General features: G+C 50.0%; 1 protein-coding gene across 2 annotated transcripts in view; it reads left to right on the forward strand.

Annotated features, from left to right (window-relative positions):
• FAM107A (family with sequence similarity 107 member A) overlaps positions 1 to 20,006 on the forward strand; it is a 28,221-nt gene that overhangs the window by 1,245 nt on the left and 6,970 nt on the right. Inside the window, exons 2-3 of one of the 2 annotated variants that reach the window (XM_012573501.5) lie at positions 10,354 to 10,417; positions 19,830 to 20,004. In XM_012573501.5, coding sequence (XP_012428955.3) covers positions 10,354 to 10,417; positions 19,830 to 20,004 — 239 coding nt within the window. Of the gene's footprint in view, positions 1 to 10,353; positions 10,418 to 11,074; positions 11,776 to 19,829; positions 20,005 to 20,006 lie in introns of those variants that run through there. The other variant, XM_012573505.5, reaches the window with a different exon arrangement.

Below are 20,006 nucleotides of genomic sequence, written 5' to 3' on the forward strand. Positions count from 1 at the left end.
GGAGATGGTTGTGATGAGGATGTTGCATGTCGTTTTGCTTCATGGCTGATGACATCAGTGCCTAGAGATGCATCATCCCTGCTCAGTTGCAATGCCCTGTCTGGAATAAGACTTCCATAGCTCATCTCCCAGCTCTAAGAGAAACACTCCTGTGTACCACACTAGGTAATAACTTCCACTGGAACGGGGACGGGGACAGCGGTGACCCTTTGCCCCAACAGGGACCCTTCATGCTCAGCTGAGCATGACTGTGGCCTTCAGAGGTATGGTCACTAAGTGCCTTTCATAATTTTGCCAACTTGCTGGACTTTCTTCCAAAGCCAAAGCTAGACACCCTTGCAAGGCAAGCATGTGAAAAACTGGCCACTGGCCAGTGTGACCAGCACCCAGAAAGAAAATCAGAGCTGAAGTGGGACTAGTAAACATGTATCTGTTTTTCTGGACTTGTGACAAGTGCCAGGTGCAGGAGGTGCTGCTCCCAGCCAGCCCCAGCTGCTCCAGCTCCCATCCCAGCTCCCAAGGCCAGGCTGGCTCCAGCACACACCGGAGCCGAGGCTGTTCCTGTGGCTGCTCCCGTGGCTCAGGACTACAACACACCCAGGAGGAGCCATGCTCTGCCCACAGCTAATCCCCAGGCCCCTGCTCACATGGCCCTGACCTTCAGGTCCCGGCGCATTTGTAGAGGCATTACTGAGAGCAGGGAAATAAGCTGGTTAGGTCAGGCTTGGCTCAGCGCCACCCAGTTAAGCCCCTCTGCATACAAAGCAGCCCATGCCAGCCTCCTGACCACCAGACCACGCTGCTTTTGGACAGCTTTGCCCACTGTTCCCTCTCTCTGAAACACCACGATCCCACCACAGCCCGGCACTGAATGGCCTGGCTTTGAAACGCTGCTGGGAGCTCGGGCTCTCCAGCTTCCTGGCAGCTCCTAAAAGCTGAGACAGTTTTACTTTCATGGGTACCAAAAGGTCAGAGATGTCACTCCCATTTCAGCCTCCCAAATGTTGCCTGGGTTGACAAAAGCCTGTGTCACTGCCCAGCTGGCACCAAGCAGGGATGTCTGACTGGCAGCTCCTGGTCCTTTACCCTTAGGCTGATGCTGGTGGGAGATGAAAACAAGACAATTCTTTCTGCTGCCTTTCCAGGGTGGGTGTGAACAGCAGGATCCAGCTCTCCTGAAGAGCAGAATGAGTCCAGGTGACAGGAAAGCTCCCCTTCCCCCAGGCCTTGCAGAACCAGGGCTCAGGGACCTGAGGCACAGCTCAGGGCACAGGGACCTGCCGGGGCTGAACCCATGTGTCAGCAGCAGCCCAGAGAGGACCCATAGGGAGCACAGAGCAGGGCTCAGCACCCCTGGCCAGCACAGCCTGCATTAGCAGTCTCAGCTGCACCTCTTTCAGGCTTAGTCCAGAACAGCACTCCAAGGGGATTACAGTAGTGGATTGTGGAGTGCAAGGCAATCCCCAGCTCCACAACAAAAGGGGCCGGAAAGGCTGCCAGCGTGGCTCCAAGGACATTTTTACTTTAAAAGGCTGCATCTAGTCCCAAAAAACCTCTTCTCATATCACCAGTGTTCTGTGGGCCCAAGCCAACAGCAGGGCTCCAGCAAGACACAGATTTTTGCTGGGCTGCCCTTCTCTTGAAGGGAAGGCAAGGACTTTGCCACAGGCTGGTTTGTGCACGCTGCAGAGCTGGTGCTGATTGATGAGCTGGTGATGATTCCCTGCTGATTCCTCTGCTCTGCAGGGCTTCAGCCCCACTGGTGCGGCTGACATCCCTCTAACCCCAGCAAACATCCTTCAAATAATCTGCAAGCACAGCCTCACCAGCAACATATCCCCAGGGTGCCAGGGCAGATGCTCCAGACCCTCTGGCAGTGGAGGAGGTTGTTCCCAGGCACCTGCACCTCTCCAGTTCTTTTCTCCATGTTTTCTCAAGGCAGAGTTTGCATAGTGGCTGTTTCCCCAGGGAAAGTTCTCTGTCCCCAAATTCCCAAGAGTGTCAGTTTACACTAATGTCAGATGAGCCTGGATTAGCCCTGCTGCTGAGCAGGGAGCTTTGCTCTGTGGCTGGTTTAGAACAACAAGGGGCAGCACGCCAGTGCCAGGGAGAGAGGCTCTGCTTATTCAGGCAAACCACAGTACCTGGCTGCCCATGCTGAAAACGGGGCTTTGAGAACATCCTTTAAAACTCCTCCATCTGAGCAGGACAGGACAAGCACTCCTGGGAGCTGCTGGTGGGATTTCCCCACAAGCACAACTTGCCCCACTAGTGAGGGACCCCCAGAGATGGCCAGAGAAGCGTTTTAGCCTGTGCCACAGAAGGACAAAGAGGTCTGAAACAGCCAGCACCTTGTGACACCCCAAGGAAGACCCACGGTCCAGCAGCCCCTCTCACCTGGGAGGAAATATTACTCTGAGGCAGTGAGCAGGGACACCTCTGCTCCATCACGCCCCACAGAGCTGCAGGCACAGTGGGATTTCCCTGTCTCTCCCTGACAAGTATTTCAGAAAGCTGGTAGCCAGTGTTCCTGCCAGCTCTTTGAAAGCATCCCTGTGCCTGGGCAGCACAAGGTCCCTCCGAGGGACCCTGCCTGCTCTGGCACTGCCAGAGCCCCATGAGCCATCCCCACTCATCAGCCAGGGCTGCTCCTCTGTCAGCAAGAGGGGCTGCAGGTGCCAAAGCCCCTGAGCAGAGCAAGTCCCACCGACAGCCACAGAATGCCAAAGGCTGTTTGGTGGCACTGGCCCCGGGAGCAATCCAAAAACCAGATAGCAACCAGGAGCCACAATGTTTCAGAGTCCTTGAGCATTGTGCTTCCTGGGGAGAAGGGTTTGCATGTGCTGCCTGCAACAAGCTTGCTTAGAGGGGCAGGGATGAGAACTATAGAGGCAGGGCAGGGATGAGAGCTACAGCAGTAAAATCCCAAAGTGCCTCAGGAGTGGGGACACTAGTGATAAAAAGCCCATTTCTGGGCAAAAATAGCACACACCCAGAAAATAGTGGTTCTGCTATCTTGAGACAGCAAACATCTCTAAGTCCTCTCATCTGTCTGACACAGCACAGTCCAGAGTGGAGAGCTGGGCCAGGGCTGGTCCCAAAACTTCCACAGAAGCCCTTTAATGTGACTTTATCCTCTCTCTTGCCTTCCTCTTCTTAAACCCTTTAAGGTCTCACAGGTAGTAACACAAGGGAACTCTAAGTAGAGTTCTCTGGGCTTTTGTAGCTTTTAAAGTAAATAACATGCTGTAGCATCCCAGCTCTCAGAAGCCAAACTCATTACAGTGGGGCTGCTCTAGCTCCTAGAAGGAAATCACAGTTTGATTTCTTACTTCTCCATCCCAAGCATCTAGACAGCACCAGTAAACCAGTTCCAACACCTAACATAACCCACTCCCTGCCTCCAAACAGGCTGACATTCTGGTCCTGAGAGAGCCCAAATGGCCTCAGTGAGACAGGGAACTCGCTTGGACACTGCTAGCCCAGGCTGAAACTCTGCCTTCATGCATGACAAGCAGCACAAGGGTTTGATCCATGAATGATGGTGCTCAGCAGGACACAGAGGAGTGAGCTGCCAGACCCTCCAGGGTGAGAGCAGAGGTCATCCAGCACTGGGTAATGCTGCCTGCAGCACTGGGGTTGCAAGGGAGTCATGGAGAGGGCTCAGACTGAAGGGAGGTGCACTCTGTGCTCATGGAGAGACCAAGAACAGCAATGCATGGGAAATGTTGCAGCTGCTGGCTCTGGGATGGCTCAGCAGTCCTCAAATAAAAATAGATTAAAGTAATTAAAGGCTTTGCTGGTTCTCTCTGCTCCTGGGGAGGCTTAAGTGGCATCTGCTGCCTCCTTCTGAACCCTGCATTAACAGGGATGCTTCATGTCTTCCTCCTCTGCCTCCTCCACTTGCAGCTCGTGGTGGTATTTGCAGCCTGGCAGGTGGCATTTCATCCCAGACAACAGCCAAACTTCCTCCCTTTTGGCCCCTTCCTTTGGGGTCTCCTCTGCACAGGACCCAGCTGGCACACAGGGATCAGACCCCACTCTGCTTTGACCATTTGTTCCAGCAGTGCCTGGGGCTGGTCAGGCATTTCTGCCCTTGCTTTTCACAAACTCCATTTTTCCAGGGTAAGGAGCAATTCAAGTGACCCTGGGCAGGTAAAGAGCCCAACAAGGGAGTGTCATAAGAGCAAATTTCTGATGGCAGCTCTATCCTTGGCCCCTAACATATGGTCCCTAGTTGTGAAATTGAGTGATGAAGCCACTGCAGCCTGGCAGCTCCAGGACAGCATGACACTGTGCCAGAAATAAACACTGTCCCTATTAATCATGTGGCATAAGCCTCACTTTTCGCAAAACAACATTCTTCAAGGCATTTTAGAGTGTCTTAATGGTCTCTCTGCAGCATGACAACAATTCACTCCAAAGCTGTTGGAGCCCTTTTGTGCCAGTGACTGATGTTCTTCCTGTGCAATCAGCAGCATCCCCAGAAATACTGGAGCAGTCTTTCATATCAGCAGTGGTATCATATCTCCAGCACAGGGCAAGAATAAGCTCCTGAGACACGTAAAAAATGGATTATCCATTGCAGCAACAACTTTTAACTGCTGCTGACAACACTGAGGTGGGCGATACAGGTATTTCCAACAGTGAATAGGGCTACAATTTGGCTTTGCCCTGGTATGCAGAGGTGGTGTGTGCTCTGCACTTTGCAAGGGACCAGATTAAAAAGCACTGAACTGCAAGCCAGGACTTCTTTAGGGACCAAGGCAGAACAGCTGGTCCATCAGTGTGTGCACTGCTCTGCTTTGTGCCAAGAGCCTCTTCGTGCCCTTCTCAGTGGGATGTCAGGCCTCACAGCCAGCTCCAATGCTGACAAATGAGCCTTGTGCAGTGGCTGCTGTGGGGCTGAGCCCTGCCACTGATTGCTCTCATTAATCTGCGGGAAGTTTTCTGCTGAGGTCTGGTGTGTCGCATTCCCCCTCCCCAGCCGTGTGCTGGGAGCAGCGTTAGCTCAGCCATGGTGGGAAGTTCCACCAAGCTCCCTGCCCCGGGCTGGCAGCTCCAGCAAGCCTCCATCCCCATGCTGCTGCCTCCCTGCTTTACTTGGGGTTTTTTTTTCCTTTTTAGTTGACAGTCAGTGACATGGGACTCGATTTGCCAGCTTTCACACCACAGGAGGGCTGTGCTTGCCTCCTGGGGCCACAGGGATTTGGGAGGGGGAATGACATTGGTGAAAAAGACAGGCAGGGGTCAGCACAGCACTCATCTGTGTCAAATTGTGTGTTCTTTATGAATAAAATAACACCAAACACTATTTGGAGCATTTACAATTTTCTACTCGACTGGGCAGCAAAGTGGCCACCTGGCTGGTGCTCCCAGACACTGGCACAGGAGCTGAGGAGTGTCAGCCTGACCCCATGGGCAGACCAAGAGCCTGATCCCCTTCTGTAAGCCTAAATTTACAAATTCCTGTGGTTGAAATACCCTTGAGGCTGCTGGCTGCTCTTGTGAGAGTGGCCACATGCATCTGCCCTCAGCTCACTTCAACACAAGAAAAGCTGCAGACTTGTAGAGGTCAAAAGACCAGTAATGAAATCTTACACCAATAACTTGATATTTCTTAGAGTCCTTTGCAATATGATAGTGAAATCAGCTATGGTTGTGGCCAGGGACCAGGAGTAATACAAGCTCAGCTTGGTTTGAAAAGCCAGCTCCCTCTGGGCGGGTGTGCGTGGAGGGCTGGGCACGGGCACAGGACAGGGAGCAATGGGGCAGGGCTGAGGCACACCCTGGGTGCTGTGGTGGCTCCAAGACCCCTTCCCATGACAAGGGCAGTGCTGTGGCAGCAGCTGCTGGCCCAGGAATGCTGGGATGTGCCTGGACAGCGACTCCTGGGAGCCTGCCCATCCTGATTGCAAAACCTGCCAATGTAGCAGTGTCCCATAATGGGCTGGGAGCACAGGAATGTGCACAGTCAAGCTCCCTGCCAAGGAGGAACCCTCCCAAACCCGGCACTGCTCTGCCTCTGCAAGAGACAGGAGCATGCAGTTTCTCACAACAGTCCTGAGAACAGCTTCATCCTGACCACCACCAGGAGGGCAGAGCCTGCAAGCTCCAGAGGGAACAGGATGTTACACTGCCTTTCCTAGCCCTCACGAAATTTTGGAAATTCATCTGAACTGCAGCGCTTCCTTTTGGCCAATGCCTTCAGGGAATTAGCAGCAGTGTGAGGCATTGGGTTGTGCAGCTGATTTTCTGTGTTTCTCCTTACCAAAAAATTGGTGCCATCCCAGCAAACATGAGCCCCAGCTTGCTGAATCAAATAAACCTCAACACCTCACATGGCAGGACTTTGCAGCAAAACAATTGAGCTGACAGATTTTTGTGCATTGACATCACAGATGGGAAAAAGTCTTACTAATCCTCCAAAGTTCCTTCCAGTGGATGACTTCATTGATGTCTCTGGATCAGTCCCAGCTGCTGCAAATGAGCAGAGATAGACTAAAATTCAGCAATAACACAGGATATTTAGGCAACAGCTCAGATGGCATCTCAGAGTCCAGGGGCATATACGAGATGTTTTCATACAGAGCACTGAAAAGAGCAAAAGGTATTTGGAGTTAATCAAAAGCAATGGTAGAGAACAGTTTAGTTAACCTCTAAGCTACATGTTTTGTGGCTTCATCACACACAGAAATGCTGGCTTCGATCTCCCAGCCATCAATGAACCTTGTTCCTGGTCATGGCAACTCCTTTCAAAGTCTCTGTGTTTAGCAATAAGACTATTTTAATCAATGGATGTGGTCATTAATTGAACACCGATGCCAGGAGCTGCTACAGCACCTTAGGGAGACAAAGTACCTTTCTCTGAGTGCATCTACTCCTAAATAGGTTGAGCAATGTCTCACCCTGCTAATGGTGTCTCCCTCCCAAACCAGACCTGTGGGACAGTCACACTTTGCCTACTTTTATGCCTCTTTATCACCCTGATCAGATTGCAACAACTTCTTACCTAATTCATTAGCTCAGACTTTGGCTACAGTGTAATACAGATGCTCTGATACTGCATCTTAATGGCACCTGTATTGATCTGAACCTGCCTGAAGCCATTCTCATCCCCCTTTCCAGGGCTCACACTCTGACCGTGCTGATGGCTCTTTTCCCTGCTTTCATCAGAGCACAGAGTCCAAAATTACTGTCAGCTGTGCTACAAGTAAACATCACAGCACCCACAGGTGGGACAAGTAACACTGATTAATGGTTTATTCAAATTGGCTGGCTTTAAGCTTCAGTGGGAGCATTGCACTCCCCTAGTGGGGAGCCAGGGAGGAGGACAGTGGTATGGGCTGGTGGCTCAAAGCAGCCCATGCCTGTGGTGCTGCCTCCAGACATTTGCTGCAGGAGCTCTTTGCTGTACCAGGAACAGTCCTGCCAGGACACAGAGATGCCCAGGATGCTTGGGAGTAACAAAGAACAGTGCATGTAAAGCATAGACCTACTTACTATTTATACCCTGTGTTGCTTTGTGGGATTTAACCCACTTAATCACCAGGCTAATTCCAGCTGAAACAGTGGGTGTCCTCACTGACATGGTCAAAGCAGGATGGGGATCCCAGGCAGGAGGAGCTGGCCTGCAGGCTGGAGCACCTGCTCCCATCAGCAATGCCTCCAGGACTGTCCTGCTCAGTGCAGAGGCACGGTGCTACTATCTGACACTAGATGTTATTGCTCCTTCTTACTCTTGGCAAGATGCAGTCACACTGCACACAAAAGTGGTTTTCACATGGAAATAGAAGGGTTTGGGAAATAGCAGGTATTTTCTGCCCATTTACTGCAATACAAACTCCCCATCTGAGCCCTCACTGTCATAAATTAAACCCTCTGTAAAACCTGTCCCTAGCTGGCTGGGGACAGAGTGCCATAACCTAATTTATCCCACAGGGAGCAGGCAAAAGTCTCCATCACCTGGGCAATCATTAACTGCCCTGGTGAGCTGGGGAGGTGCAAAGAAAAGCTGTCCTGCTCTGCAAATACACTAATGGCTCCAGTGGAGATTAGCAGGAGTGTGTTACCAACCAAGCTGTGCCAAGAGGTGACAGGGTACCAAGGACCCAGCATGGTGTGACCAGCCTACACATTCCCTGCTTTTGGCTTTGTCACCACTGAGGTCACCACCAGAGTGCAACCAGCATGACTTCTGAGGTTGTACTGGGACTGCACGGAGGTTGTGCTGGGAGCTGCTGTCACAGGGTGGGAGGGAAGGCTGGGCTGCACAGCCAGCCCCTAGCACCACAAAGCAGCACCTCAGCCCACATCAAGCATTAACTCAGCAGAGCAAATGTTTAACCAGCCTCCAGGGCCCCCTGCAGCAGGAGGTGAAGCCGTCTGCCTTCGAGTCCAGCCCTAGATGACTGGAGCAGAATAAAGTTCTGCCTGCAGACTGGGAGCCTGACATGACTGGCAGTGATGCTGCCATCCCAACCCCATGCTGAGAGTGGAGATTTAATAAAGATCCGTGCAGAGCTGTTTGCTTTGTCCCTCCCAGCTGCAGCCAGGCTCCTCAGCAGCACACACTGTCACTGCCACTGTCACTGCACTTGTATCAGTGGGCAGCATTGCCCAACCAGGGAGGGCCAGTGTTGGTGTTGGGAACTGGCTTGACACATCTGGAGTTTTTTAATACACAGGAGACATATCCACACAAGAAAGCTCCTGGTGCCACAGCAATTGGCTAAAGAGATGACAACCAGCAGTCAATATCTATAACACAGTTACACAGCAGCTAAAAGTCCATCTAATGAACAGCCCTGGTAACAAGAACCTGGCTCTGGGCTTCTCCAGAACCATTTTCCTGTTCCCAGTACTCATTAATAACCATACAGCCACCTGCCAGCAACACTCCCAGTGCAGCATTATTTTCTCTTTGTGTGCCCATTGAATGAGAAAACCATCTCATTTCCCCATCACAGAGAGCCCAGTTCCCAAGGGATGAACACTCTGTGCCACACGTCAGAGAGCTGTGCCAGAGCTGTGCCAGAGCTGTGCCAGAGCTATCCCAGAGCTGCCTGGGCCTGCCAGCTGCTGACTCAGGGACACCCTGGGCTCACTCCTCTGGGGTGATACCTCCAAAGAAGACCTCCCCACAAAGCCCTGCAGCATTCCCAGTGACACTGAACCATCCTGTGTACAGGAGATGCAGTGGGTGATGCTGGAATGAGCTCCCCATGTCACCTTCTCCTTGGACATGAAGCCACTTCCTAAGACACACAGGGCAGCTGGTGAATGACGCAACTCCTTGTCTGCAGGAGCCACTCCAGATAAATCTCACCCAGCAATCAACCACCCCCACAAAGTAACCTTCAGGGAGCTACAGGGGCAGCACAAAGGCTTTTTGTTAATCTCAAAGACACAGGAGCACAGGGGGAGATTGCTTACTAATTTAGATAGCAAAGAGAACTGTTCTCCAAGGAGCTCCTAGAAAAAGAGCTTTGCCATGAAAAGTCCCTTGGCTCAGCACCCCACAAACCCACTTCCTCCTCCTCTCTGCAGGAGAGGAGCCCAGATGTGCAGCTGGTCAGGCACGAGGGTACATCAGAAATATATCCAGAAAATTTAGCTGGCCTTTTTCTGATTTTACTCAGTTAAAAGCAGATGTTGATGGATCACAGCCCTTTTCCATTCCCACATCCACCAGCCATAACCACACCTCCTTGGGAGCTCAGAACAGGTTTAGATCGATGCTCTCATCCCCCTGTGACATCTCCAGTGAACTCACAGACCTGAAACTTGTTCAAAGGTGACCCAAGGGGAATAGCACAGATGTGTATCCATTTTCCTTTCCATTCAAATTGAGCCAAATGGTATTTTTGGAGCGTGCAATGAGCAGCCAGGCCACGGGACAACACATGATGTGAGGGGAGTCTGCTGGGCCATGAAAATCTTGTGGGGCACACATGGGCTGTGAGGTCTCAGCTTGAGCAGAAATCTGCATAACCTCCCCACTTAAAGGCTTCTCCTTTGCCACAGCCTTGGTTTAGATGCAAAAGCTGTGTGGGGTCTTCCAAACCCTGCCTGTGAGTAATCCACGGCTGGACAGGTCAGACTGACTGCACTCACAAGCACACAGACACACACCACACACACTGGAGTAAGGACCAGCCTGCCTCTCCTCTCCTGCATCTGAGGCCTCGTGTCAATTAAATTGAACAGCTCCTGCTCAGGAGGTTAAAAATAATAATAATTTTTTTTAGTCTCTGCTAGCAAAGGACCAGCAACTTCTCCTATGTTTCATTTCCTGTGATAGAGCAATACCTGTACAGTCTTTTCTCATTTCTCTCTTGTCTTTTCATGCAGAAAGAATATTCCCTTCAGTCCAAGGGTCCGAGTGGAGGCAAGAAGTCAGGGAGTGGCAGCTCAGGTGAGTGCCAGCAGCCCATGCTGACCCTCAAAGAGCTTTGGAAGAAACTGGGAGGGGCTGGGCCTTCGGCTCACACCTGGTGCTGCTGAGCCCTTGGTGGGATGGGAGAAAACACTGAGATGTGGAGCGGTGCAAACTGTGGAAAAATGACAGTAAGTGAAAGAGCACCCCTATGTTTGTGAAAACCTGGCTTCTTTCTCCAGTCCTTCACAGGACCAGGAGTGTCAGACTATGACATGGCCTGGACAATGTAACCTCGGGTGCCACAGAGTGTGAAGGTGACTGGGCACCCCAGTGGTGCCCCACAGCTTTCCCTATCCCCTTCCTCTGTGTGGAAATGGTTTTCCTTCATCCCTGAGTCTCCTGGGCCCGGGACACTGAGAACCTGCAGGCTGGCACTGGGCAGCCTGGGCAGAACTGGACCACAGAACCCACTGAAGAGCCAAAAGGAGCTGCTGGAGTGGTTTAACCCCTTCTTCTCCCCCACCTTTGCAGCCTTTGGTTTCCCAGGCTGTGGCAGTTCAGGGACAGCCAACACTGCTCCTTCCAGCCACAGTGACGATGGGGATGAGGAGCCCAGTTCAGGCAGGGGCTGCATCCAGCAGCAGACCTGGGGCAGCGATGCTGTGGCATCACACAAGCTCTGATGCCCCCGTGCAGAGGCTGCTTCTCCCTCTGGCAGCCCTTACCCCTGGGCTGTGCAGCACTTGGTGCATGGCGGGGTGTTGCAACATGCCAGGGAATAATCACGATAGCTCGAGCGGTTGCCCTGGTGCCGGCTTGGCTGTTGCAGTGGTTGCTAAAGAGAGTGGGCGTGCGGCTTCCTCTGGGGCGATCTGATTTCTCCAGGAGCGTGGTTAAGGCACGTTGAGGAGAAATCGTCCTCCGTGGAGCAGGGACACGACCTCTGCTCCAGCAGCAGTGGCTGTGCCGAGCAGGCAGCTCGGGTGCCTGGGCACGCACAGAGCTGTTTGCTCTGGCGAGGAAAAGCGATCAGCCCGTTCATCTGTCCTGGGAAAACACCAGCAAGCAACAAAGAGCAAAGGGAAGAAGTTTTCAGGGCGGCAGAGGGACCGGCACCGAAGAGCGAGCAAGGCCAGCGGTGCTGCCAGCTGAGCTCAGCGCCCGGAGAGCTGCTGGTGGGGTGGCAGGAGCAGCAGGGACGGACGCAGCTGCCACCTCTCCGTCACCTTCCGTCCCTGCTGCCACCGCACACACCTGCCAGCGGCCGGGCAGCCTCCTTGGAGCGGCCAGAAGTCACCGAGGCGCCAGGGCGGGCAGCAGCAGCAGCCCCATGTCGTGGGGCACAGGGCAGCAGCTGCCCCCCGGGCTCCCCAGGGCCTCGCTCAGGAAATCAGGTAAGCCCAGGGCCCCCGGCTGCCCCGGGATCCCCGCTGCACTGGGGCTCCCTTCTGCGGGGATGGGCTGCTTCATCCCCTGGGATTGCTCTGCACTCTGCACACAGGTGACTTGGGACCTGGTTTTAGTTTTATTTGAGATACCATGTTACTTTACTAGTTCCGTAGCTGGTTGAGAAGCTGCCCTTCTGCTTCTGCCTTTCCATATCTCACAAGAAATTCCCTTACAATACCCATCCTGCAATTCAAACCTTGAAGAAGCACTGGGCTGGATAGGGGGCTAATGCAATCCCTACAAGTCAACATAGGAGGATATTTTCTGTATTTAACAAAATACCTTTTAACTTTAAGCATTCATTACTGATTGATGTGCATCTCTGTCACTGGCAGGCAAATGTGCAGAGCAAATATTTGGTGAGATATTAAAACTAACTTTATGATTGTCAAGAGGGGCTGCTAAGCATCTGCTACAGTCAAACAAAACTAAACCAGTGCTCCACATGCTGCTTGTAAAAGGCATGGGACGTCTTGGTGATTGCTAACAGACTAAGATCCCAGCCTCGCTATCTTTGCTTATCACAGTCCAAGGTAATTAAATGAAATTATTAACCAGCACACCCAGTCCTGCCTGCCAGCAGAGAGGCACTTTGCTGCTGCCTGACAGTACAAGTATTTCCAGCTGGTAACTTCTACATGCCAGACAGCTCAGCAAGCCTCAACCCTGGTGGGATTTCTCTCTTCTAAATCCATGTGCATGAATGCAAATTCAGTGGATGACCATGGTGACATCCAGAGTCCTTCACCTGGTGATGGCAGGTGAGCAGCCAGGGCAGAGCCCAGCGCCTGCTCTGTGCTCCCTTAGGCAGGTGCAGTGCTGGTGCAGATGGGGGACCCGGCCCTGGGGGCTGCGCTGCTGGCACAGGGCTCAGCAAGGGCAAGAGGACTGGGGACAAACTGGGGAGACTGGCTGTGCTGGAGGGGAGCACTGGCTGTACAGGTGAGCAGCCCCATCCCCAGCATGTGCTCAGCAGAGACACAGAGGTAGGAACAGTGGTGACACGTGGCAGCAGTGCTGGGAGCTGCAGAGTCGTGTCCTCCAGCCCTGTTTTACATTTCCATTAGGGTTTTCTCTGCCTTTCTGACCTTGTGACCCCGTGGGGTTTATTTCTGACCGTCAAGACTGAGTGAAGGCAAGGGGACCTGGGGTGTGAGTGCCTGCTGCCCTGAGGCAGCCACTTGATAGCTGGGAACTGCTTCCCAAAGCAGTCACATCGAGTTACACTCACCCTATTGCATTATAAATACCAGAATTAGCCTTGCTTAATTATTTAAAACTATAGATTAAAAGCAGACAAAGGCTCTTTGACTCCTTCCCTGAGCACACAGATCATTTATCAGAGGTACGGTCGCCTGGTGACAAGCACAGGGGACCGTGCCAGGTCTGTTGGTATGAGGTGCTCCCGAGCTGCTGGCACAGCTGGAGCCAGAGGAGAGGAAAATCACGGTGAGGGTGGGAGCTGGTGCCTTCTCACCCAGGGAGGGTAATGTTTAGCATCTGCCAATCTTTGGGCTCACCTTATTATTATTATTATCATTATTATTATCATTATTAACGTCACCATCATCCATCACCAGGGCAGTAAGCCACAGCAGTCATTAGGCTAATGTGAATTACAGGTATTTTGTTCCAGGTTGTTGTAACAGCAGCACACAGATTACTGGGGTGATAAGGCACATTTTGTGGGCTCAGCTGTGGGGACTCACCCACCAAAGGGTGTCCAGGCACTGCAAGCCCCCCCATCAAGCAGCCCCAAATCCAGGTGCCTCCCTCTGCCCTGAACCCACCGACCACGCACAAGGGGCTTCCTCAAGCAAGTACCTGACTTTGAGGTCAAACCTGCCATCCTCCTGGCAGATGATCCTCTGCAATGCAGGTGCACACCTGAAAGCTGCTGTCATCAAACAAAGCTTTAGGGCTTTCAGAGACTGACATGGAATTCTTACTAGGAAAATCATAGCAAGTGCCATCAATTGAAGAATCCAAAACCAATGACAAACTTTCACCTTCATTCTTTGTAGGACTTAACATATAGCATGACCTTTTCTGCCATTACTCTCTCACAAGAAAAGCTGTAGAGCCAAACTCCAGCTACACTTCAGACACTGGAAATACATTGACAGAAAGTTCATACTCTAAAATGAAAAAAAAAAAGTTAAGTTCTGATTAACAGAGAAGCATGCAAGTGCTTAAAAGTAACAGAGGCTGGTTTAAAGATCCCACACACCTCCAGCTGTTCATGCAAACTCCTGTGGGGAGTGAGGACAGGCCCTACTTCTCTCAGCCTTCCCAAGAGAGATAAGGGACAGCACTCTCACCCTGAGGAAAGGAGGGTTCCCCAGGGACTGGATGTTGTTCAGGTCTGAGGCCCAGAAAAGGGATGGTTCCCCCCATAACTGCAGTTAAAAGTATCAGAAACCCCCATTACCCCCCAGGCTCAGGTTACTTGTGTAAATAGCTTTAAACTCGTTCTGCTGGCCCACACTGGTGTGTTGGCTTTGCAGCACCTGACTTGCAGGACGTGTATGACCAGCTGCTGTCAGCAGCCCTTCATTAATCTCTTGGTTCTTTAAAAAAGACTCATTCATTAATCAATCCCAGGCATCTAGAAAACCAGAGGTTCTTCCCTGTAACCACATTTGTAAGTGATCATTTCTGCTCAGGAAGTGGTCTCTGGATCAGTGGTTTTACAAACCCAGTCCAGGGCTCTGATCCTGGACATCCTGAGGTTTTTTCCAGCCTTATCCCTTCTACAAGTGACAGGGTCTCACAAGGTTACAGACAGCAATGTCCTCTGACTTTAGATCTCACTCCCAATATAATGCCTTCTGACTGTTTTTACATGGGTGGCATTTCCCAAAGGTCCATTATCTGCCCAGAAATGGATGCCAATACAATATTTTTAACAAAATCAGTTTGGTCATCATCTGACCCTATTGAGAAAACTCTTCTAAGATGCCCTAGTTCAGTTCTCAAATGACACAGACAGTAGAAATAAAACACTGTGAACTACATTTGCTTTCCAGATTTCAGCTAAAGTTGAACACTGACCTGTGCTGCAGAAGGCAGCACTGACAACTTTGCAGTTTAAAGATGCTGGTGGCATGGGAAAGGGCTGAGGGATGTGCAGGGGAAAAACGAGATGTCACAGGGGATGTCAGGAGACCTTGGCAAAACACAAGTCAGGCATTTCACTAAAAAACCTGCAAAAAGCAGCTGCTGTCCTGCTGCACCCTCCATTCTCCTGTACAGGTGCAGGCTGACAGGTGCTGGGCAGGACCCCAGATCTCCACTCTAAATCCAACAGCTTTCTAAATCCAACAGCTATGGATTAACTCCATTTCCAACCTGTTTCGTTTTTCCCTTGTAAAGAACAGCTGTAGCCATGTAGGCAGCCATAAGCAGAGCTGCATCCCTCAGGTTACCTGCCCTTTCCAGGACTGTTAATCCCTTTAACATTCCTGGGGATTATTTCCATCCCAACAGGAAGGTAGCAGAGGCTGCCAGCAGCAGTGCACAGTCCTGACAAAGAGGGGCTCACACAGCAATCCACCACCAGGAGACAAGTTGCTTAATCCTAAATAAATGTTCTGTGAAGGGCATCTCCTCCTTGTGAGGGAAAACCAAAAAGCAGCAGCAGCCAAAGGAAGCATAGCCCAGCTCCAGCCGTGGCCAAACCCTCATGTCCAACGCCTGTCCTTGGGCATGAGCCAGTCCTCTCCCTCTTCCTCTTCCTCCTCTTCTCCAGGAGCAGGCTAAAACCTTTCTCCTTGTTCTGGGGGACTGCACAAAAGCCACTCAGCACCCCAAGCAGCACACCCTGTTTTACACTCCTAGTAGAGCATATTTAATATATATTTGCAGCATTCATGCTTTCAAAAGTATTTAAGTGCTGCACCAAAGCTGCCTGATATCCTGTTTCCCAAAAAGATTCTGGCTGAGCATAATCAGAAGTGGAAACAATTTGTCCCAGGATTGCAGAGTGATGATTTTATTGCAACTCTCCCAGGAACTGGGGGATTTATAAGTATTTCCAGGTGGTCTGAGCAGGAATTTGGGCTTTGCTTTAGGTCAGAACAGAACAAGATATTAAAATGTCACTTTTATCCTCCAGTCAGTCCCACACCCTGGGGCAGGAGGGTGTCTGCTCTCTGGGCCACCTCAATGATGCTGAAAATTCCCCGTGTGGTCTCCTAGAAAACTAATAGAGACTGAAGGCTCATTTCGCACTTCAGCTGAGAGAGGAGATAACTCCATGTGTGATGTCCAAGTACCTGCCAGGGGCCCTGGCATCCTCATCCTGGCAGTCTTGCTTTTTACTAACAGAAAAGCAGCTGGAAACACACATTCCCTAGAAAGCCTTGACCTTCTAGAAATGAGGAAAGGGAAATTACCTAAAAGCAAGCAAAAGCCTGAGTATGTTGAAGCAAACAGTTACTTTTTATAAGCAACACTCCAAAGCAGACCTATTTAAAAGGTCTTTGTCTTCCTCAGTGCAGCAGGGGGTATTAACATCCACATGTATTTTTTTGTTTGTATCTTGCAAAGAACAAAATAAAAATGTCCAACACCTTTTGCTGATTTATGGTGATGGCCAGGGAGGTGCCGGAGCAGAGCCTTGTTCATTGATCTGCAGCTGAATCGTGCAAAAACAGACATCCTGCTGTAAATCCACTGCAGAGACCTGGCTTGATTTACACCTCCAGCACCATAAATAATGACAAAAAGCAGCCTGATAGCACTCAGTCTCTGTTACACAGACATGCATTACCTCAGGTCTCAGAGATTATAGATCTACTCCCTGACAAACATTTTGCACTGGGTCCTATTTGCCAACATGAGGAGAAAGGATGCCCCATCCTTACCCTCAGCATAACCCCAAGCTGTGCTCCAGACATGCCAGTATTTTTATATTCTCAGTTTTCTTTTTCTGCTCAGTGTAAATGAAGACATTCCTTGAATTGTTCCAGGCTGATGGCTTCTGAAGGTTTAAAGTGTTATTCTTGTAGAGAGGTTTAAGGCTCCTTCCAGTCCCTGTCAGGGCTTTGACTTTGTCTCTGGGGCAGCAGTACAGACACCCACGGGAAGCCAAACCCTCGAGGTGGGTTTCTGCACACCCCTAGGCACCTCTAGTGCCATGAAAACCAAGGACAGAGGTACCTGCTGTGTCCTGGCCCCCGCAGATTATTAAGGCAAACTGTACTCCTCATGAGAACTTTCACATGCTGGTTTAACAGAACTGGCACAGAAAAGCTTCCAGTCCATTTCAATTCCTCCCACTCCTTCCTTCCCAGTTTTTCTCTTAATTTGTACTAGTTTAAGAGAAAAGTTCCCTATCTGCCTTCAGTAAATAGGTTGATAAATTGCTGTTACTTTGCAAGCCTCAGTCATGCAACGTTAGATTGCTGCAGTCTGGAAATAACTACATTAGCCCATCCAAAACCTCCAGGCTCAACATAGTGTTCCCTCAAAATGCCACGTAAGACAGAAGAGGGGCCCTTCCCTGATCATGCTGGGTATCTGGGGAAACACCACAAGCCCAGACTGAAGGACTGGATGACACAATTCCATGGGTGTGCATTGCTGGGTGTTGGACCTATGTGGATATGGGGAAAGCAAATCTCCCAAGCAAATCTCCCAGAATCTGGGTCTTGGGGTAGGGAAGAAGGGACTCCCAGTCCTGAGTTGCAAAAGGAAAACCATACATCATGAAGGCAGGGGAAAACAGCATTTAATAAATAGCAGTGCTGCACCAGTGCCCCAGGAGCTTAGCAACAGGACCCAAGAGCTAATTGGTCCAGAGAAAGATACCAAAGTCACTTGAGTTTCAGCCATTTACACACTCAGGTTGGTCCTTCAGGCTTGGTTGGCTGCATAATCTTTCCACGCTCGCTAATCACGGCATTATCGCTTAGCAGAGCACATCAAGTGGATTTAAGATAGACAAATCCAAGATGGGCATGTCCCAGCCCTTCTCCTGACATGCATCAGGATTTGGTACCAACACACAATCAACTGTGGGCATCTGTGCCACTGAAGGCAGCTCTGGACTACACAGGAACAGCAGGAAAGGGCAGTGGGATGACACAGTAACATTGAGTCTAGTCTATTAACACAGCTTCCAAAAACTGTGCTTCCATTAAAAACACCTGGCATTTTATTGAAGTTACTCCATGGAGAGACCTTTTTGTTTCAAAAATGAAGATGTAGCTTTGCCATTTGAAATAGGAGTTCAACCACTTCATTCATGCCAAAACAAACCTTTGCTTTTGTACCTTCCTTCCTTGTCTTTTCTCTGCCTCTTCTGTGGAGAAAGAAAGAAAAAAAAAAAAAAAAAAAAAAAAAAGGCAAGAAAAAAATGAAGCCGTTTTCCCCAGCAAAAATCTGATACATTTTCTCATTGTCCCAAACCTGTCTTTCATCTAACAAAAAATTAGCCATGAAATTGCACTGCCTTAACCCTTGGCTGTTCTTCAGTCCCTGCATCTCTCTGGAAGGCAAGGCTGAGCTCCCAGTTTCAGTCTGGGGAGTCCAGCCCTGCAAGGGTTTGAGTCAGCCTGGCACTTGCCACCAAACATCAAACCACACCACCTTCCCTCCTGCCAGCAGAAGGGAATGTGTGATCCTAGAGGAAAATAGTGTGATACAAAAAATTACTGGTTGCAGCTTCCAAGCACCCTTTAAATATGTACTGAACTATTCACCCCAATTACACTCCTGTAATGGGCTCTGATTTGTTTTCCTTTGTGCCCAAAGCAGTAGGGCACTGGCCACATTAACATTCAAAGAGAAGTTGTTTGATATTGAATCTTTTCTTTAGCAGTATTATTCCTACACAATTTTGTTTGATTGCAATCCACTTCACATTTTTAAGTGCTTACTGACTGTGAAAGAATGACCTAGCCTGCTTTCTCTGGGCTTTTTTTATTGATTTCTCTTTTAAAAAGATTTTATTCCTTTTATACATGAGAATGAAATAAGAGAAAGAGGCAACATTACTGAACAACTGTTTTTCTTCCAGCTCCATCAACCCATATAACTTCACAGTAGGCCTCAAAAAATACTGTAATAATGAGACACTTAAAGACATGAAGCTGCCTACACCCTTTTCCAGGGACTTTTTTGGTTCTTACTGGTAAACTTCCAAATTGTTCAAGTGAATAGTCAGGAATAAATTGCTCTTTCTGAGCACCTGATTAGACCATACACTGAGTAATTGGAGGCAGACCTACTGGGCTCATTTAAAGACACAGCCCACCACATGCAGTTTGTCTTAAAACTTGTGCTTTGCACTCACTTTGTATAGGAGTTTTTTGAAAAGAGAAAATGTAATGGAATTGAAAAACACTAGCAGTGAGCATGCCCTGTGATTTGCCTGAAATCCAAGCTGCCATGCCTTCCAAAACAGTGGGCTCTTGCTCTTACATCCAGAACATACAAATTATTGCAGCATGATCACAGACTGCATGGGCGAAGGATGCTTTTCTTGGCACTGGACTCAATCCTGATGAATAGGTCAGCAGGATATCAGTAAAATCTTTCCTTGATAAGCGGTTTCAGATACAGCAAGACTTCCTCAGGCCAGTGTTTCAGAAGCCCCTTAAATCCCACAGCATCCCCTTGTGCTATGAGACCAACAGCCTCATCCAGAATGCCCAAAGCAGCAGCTCAACACGGTCTACACCCATGGCTGCTTCCAGTTTTAGTTAGATCTATCTTGCATTAATTAATCCTTGGCACTAAATTCTGCAGCCACTGAAGTGAGTGGCTGGCAAGTAATTTAAGTGATCTAATTAATATGTGTCTCATCAACAAAGGGAGTATTTTTTAAAACTTCTAAAAATCCCCCACCAGGACATGAAGGCACGTGCACTCTGATTCTGACATGGTGTCAAGCAGCCAGGACAAGCACCAGCTCCTCTCCTCTGTCTTGCCTGGGGCTCTCACACCAAGCAGGGTGAGACTTCTCATGCAAACACCTCTTTTTTTCTTCCAGCATCGATGTACACTGAAATACAGCGGGAGCGACCAGATGGTGGGAATATCCTGACTCACCCAGACTATATAGATGGAAACCCAGACCTCATCAAACCTAAAAAGCTCCTCAATCCTGTAAAAGCCTCGAAGAGCCATCAAGAGCTGCACAGGGAGCTGCTGATGAACCACAAAAGGT

This window comes from Taeniopygia guttata, chromosome 12, assembly GCF_048771995.1.
Source record: "Taeniopygia guttata chromosome 12, bTaeGut7.mat, whole genome shotgun sequence".
Taxonomy (NCBI): Eukaryota; Metazoa; Chordata; class Aves; order Passeriformes; family Estrildidae; genus Taeniopygia; species Taeniopygia guttata.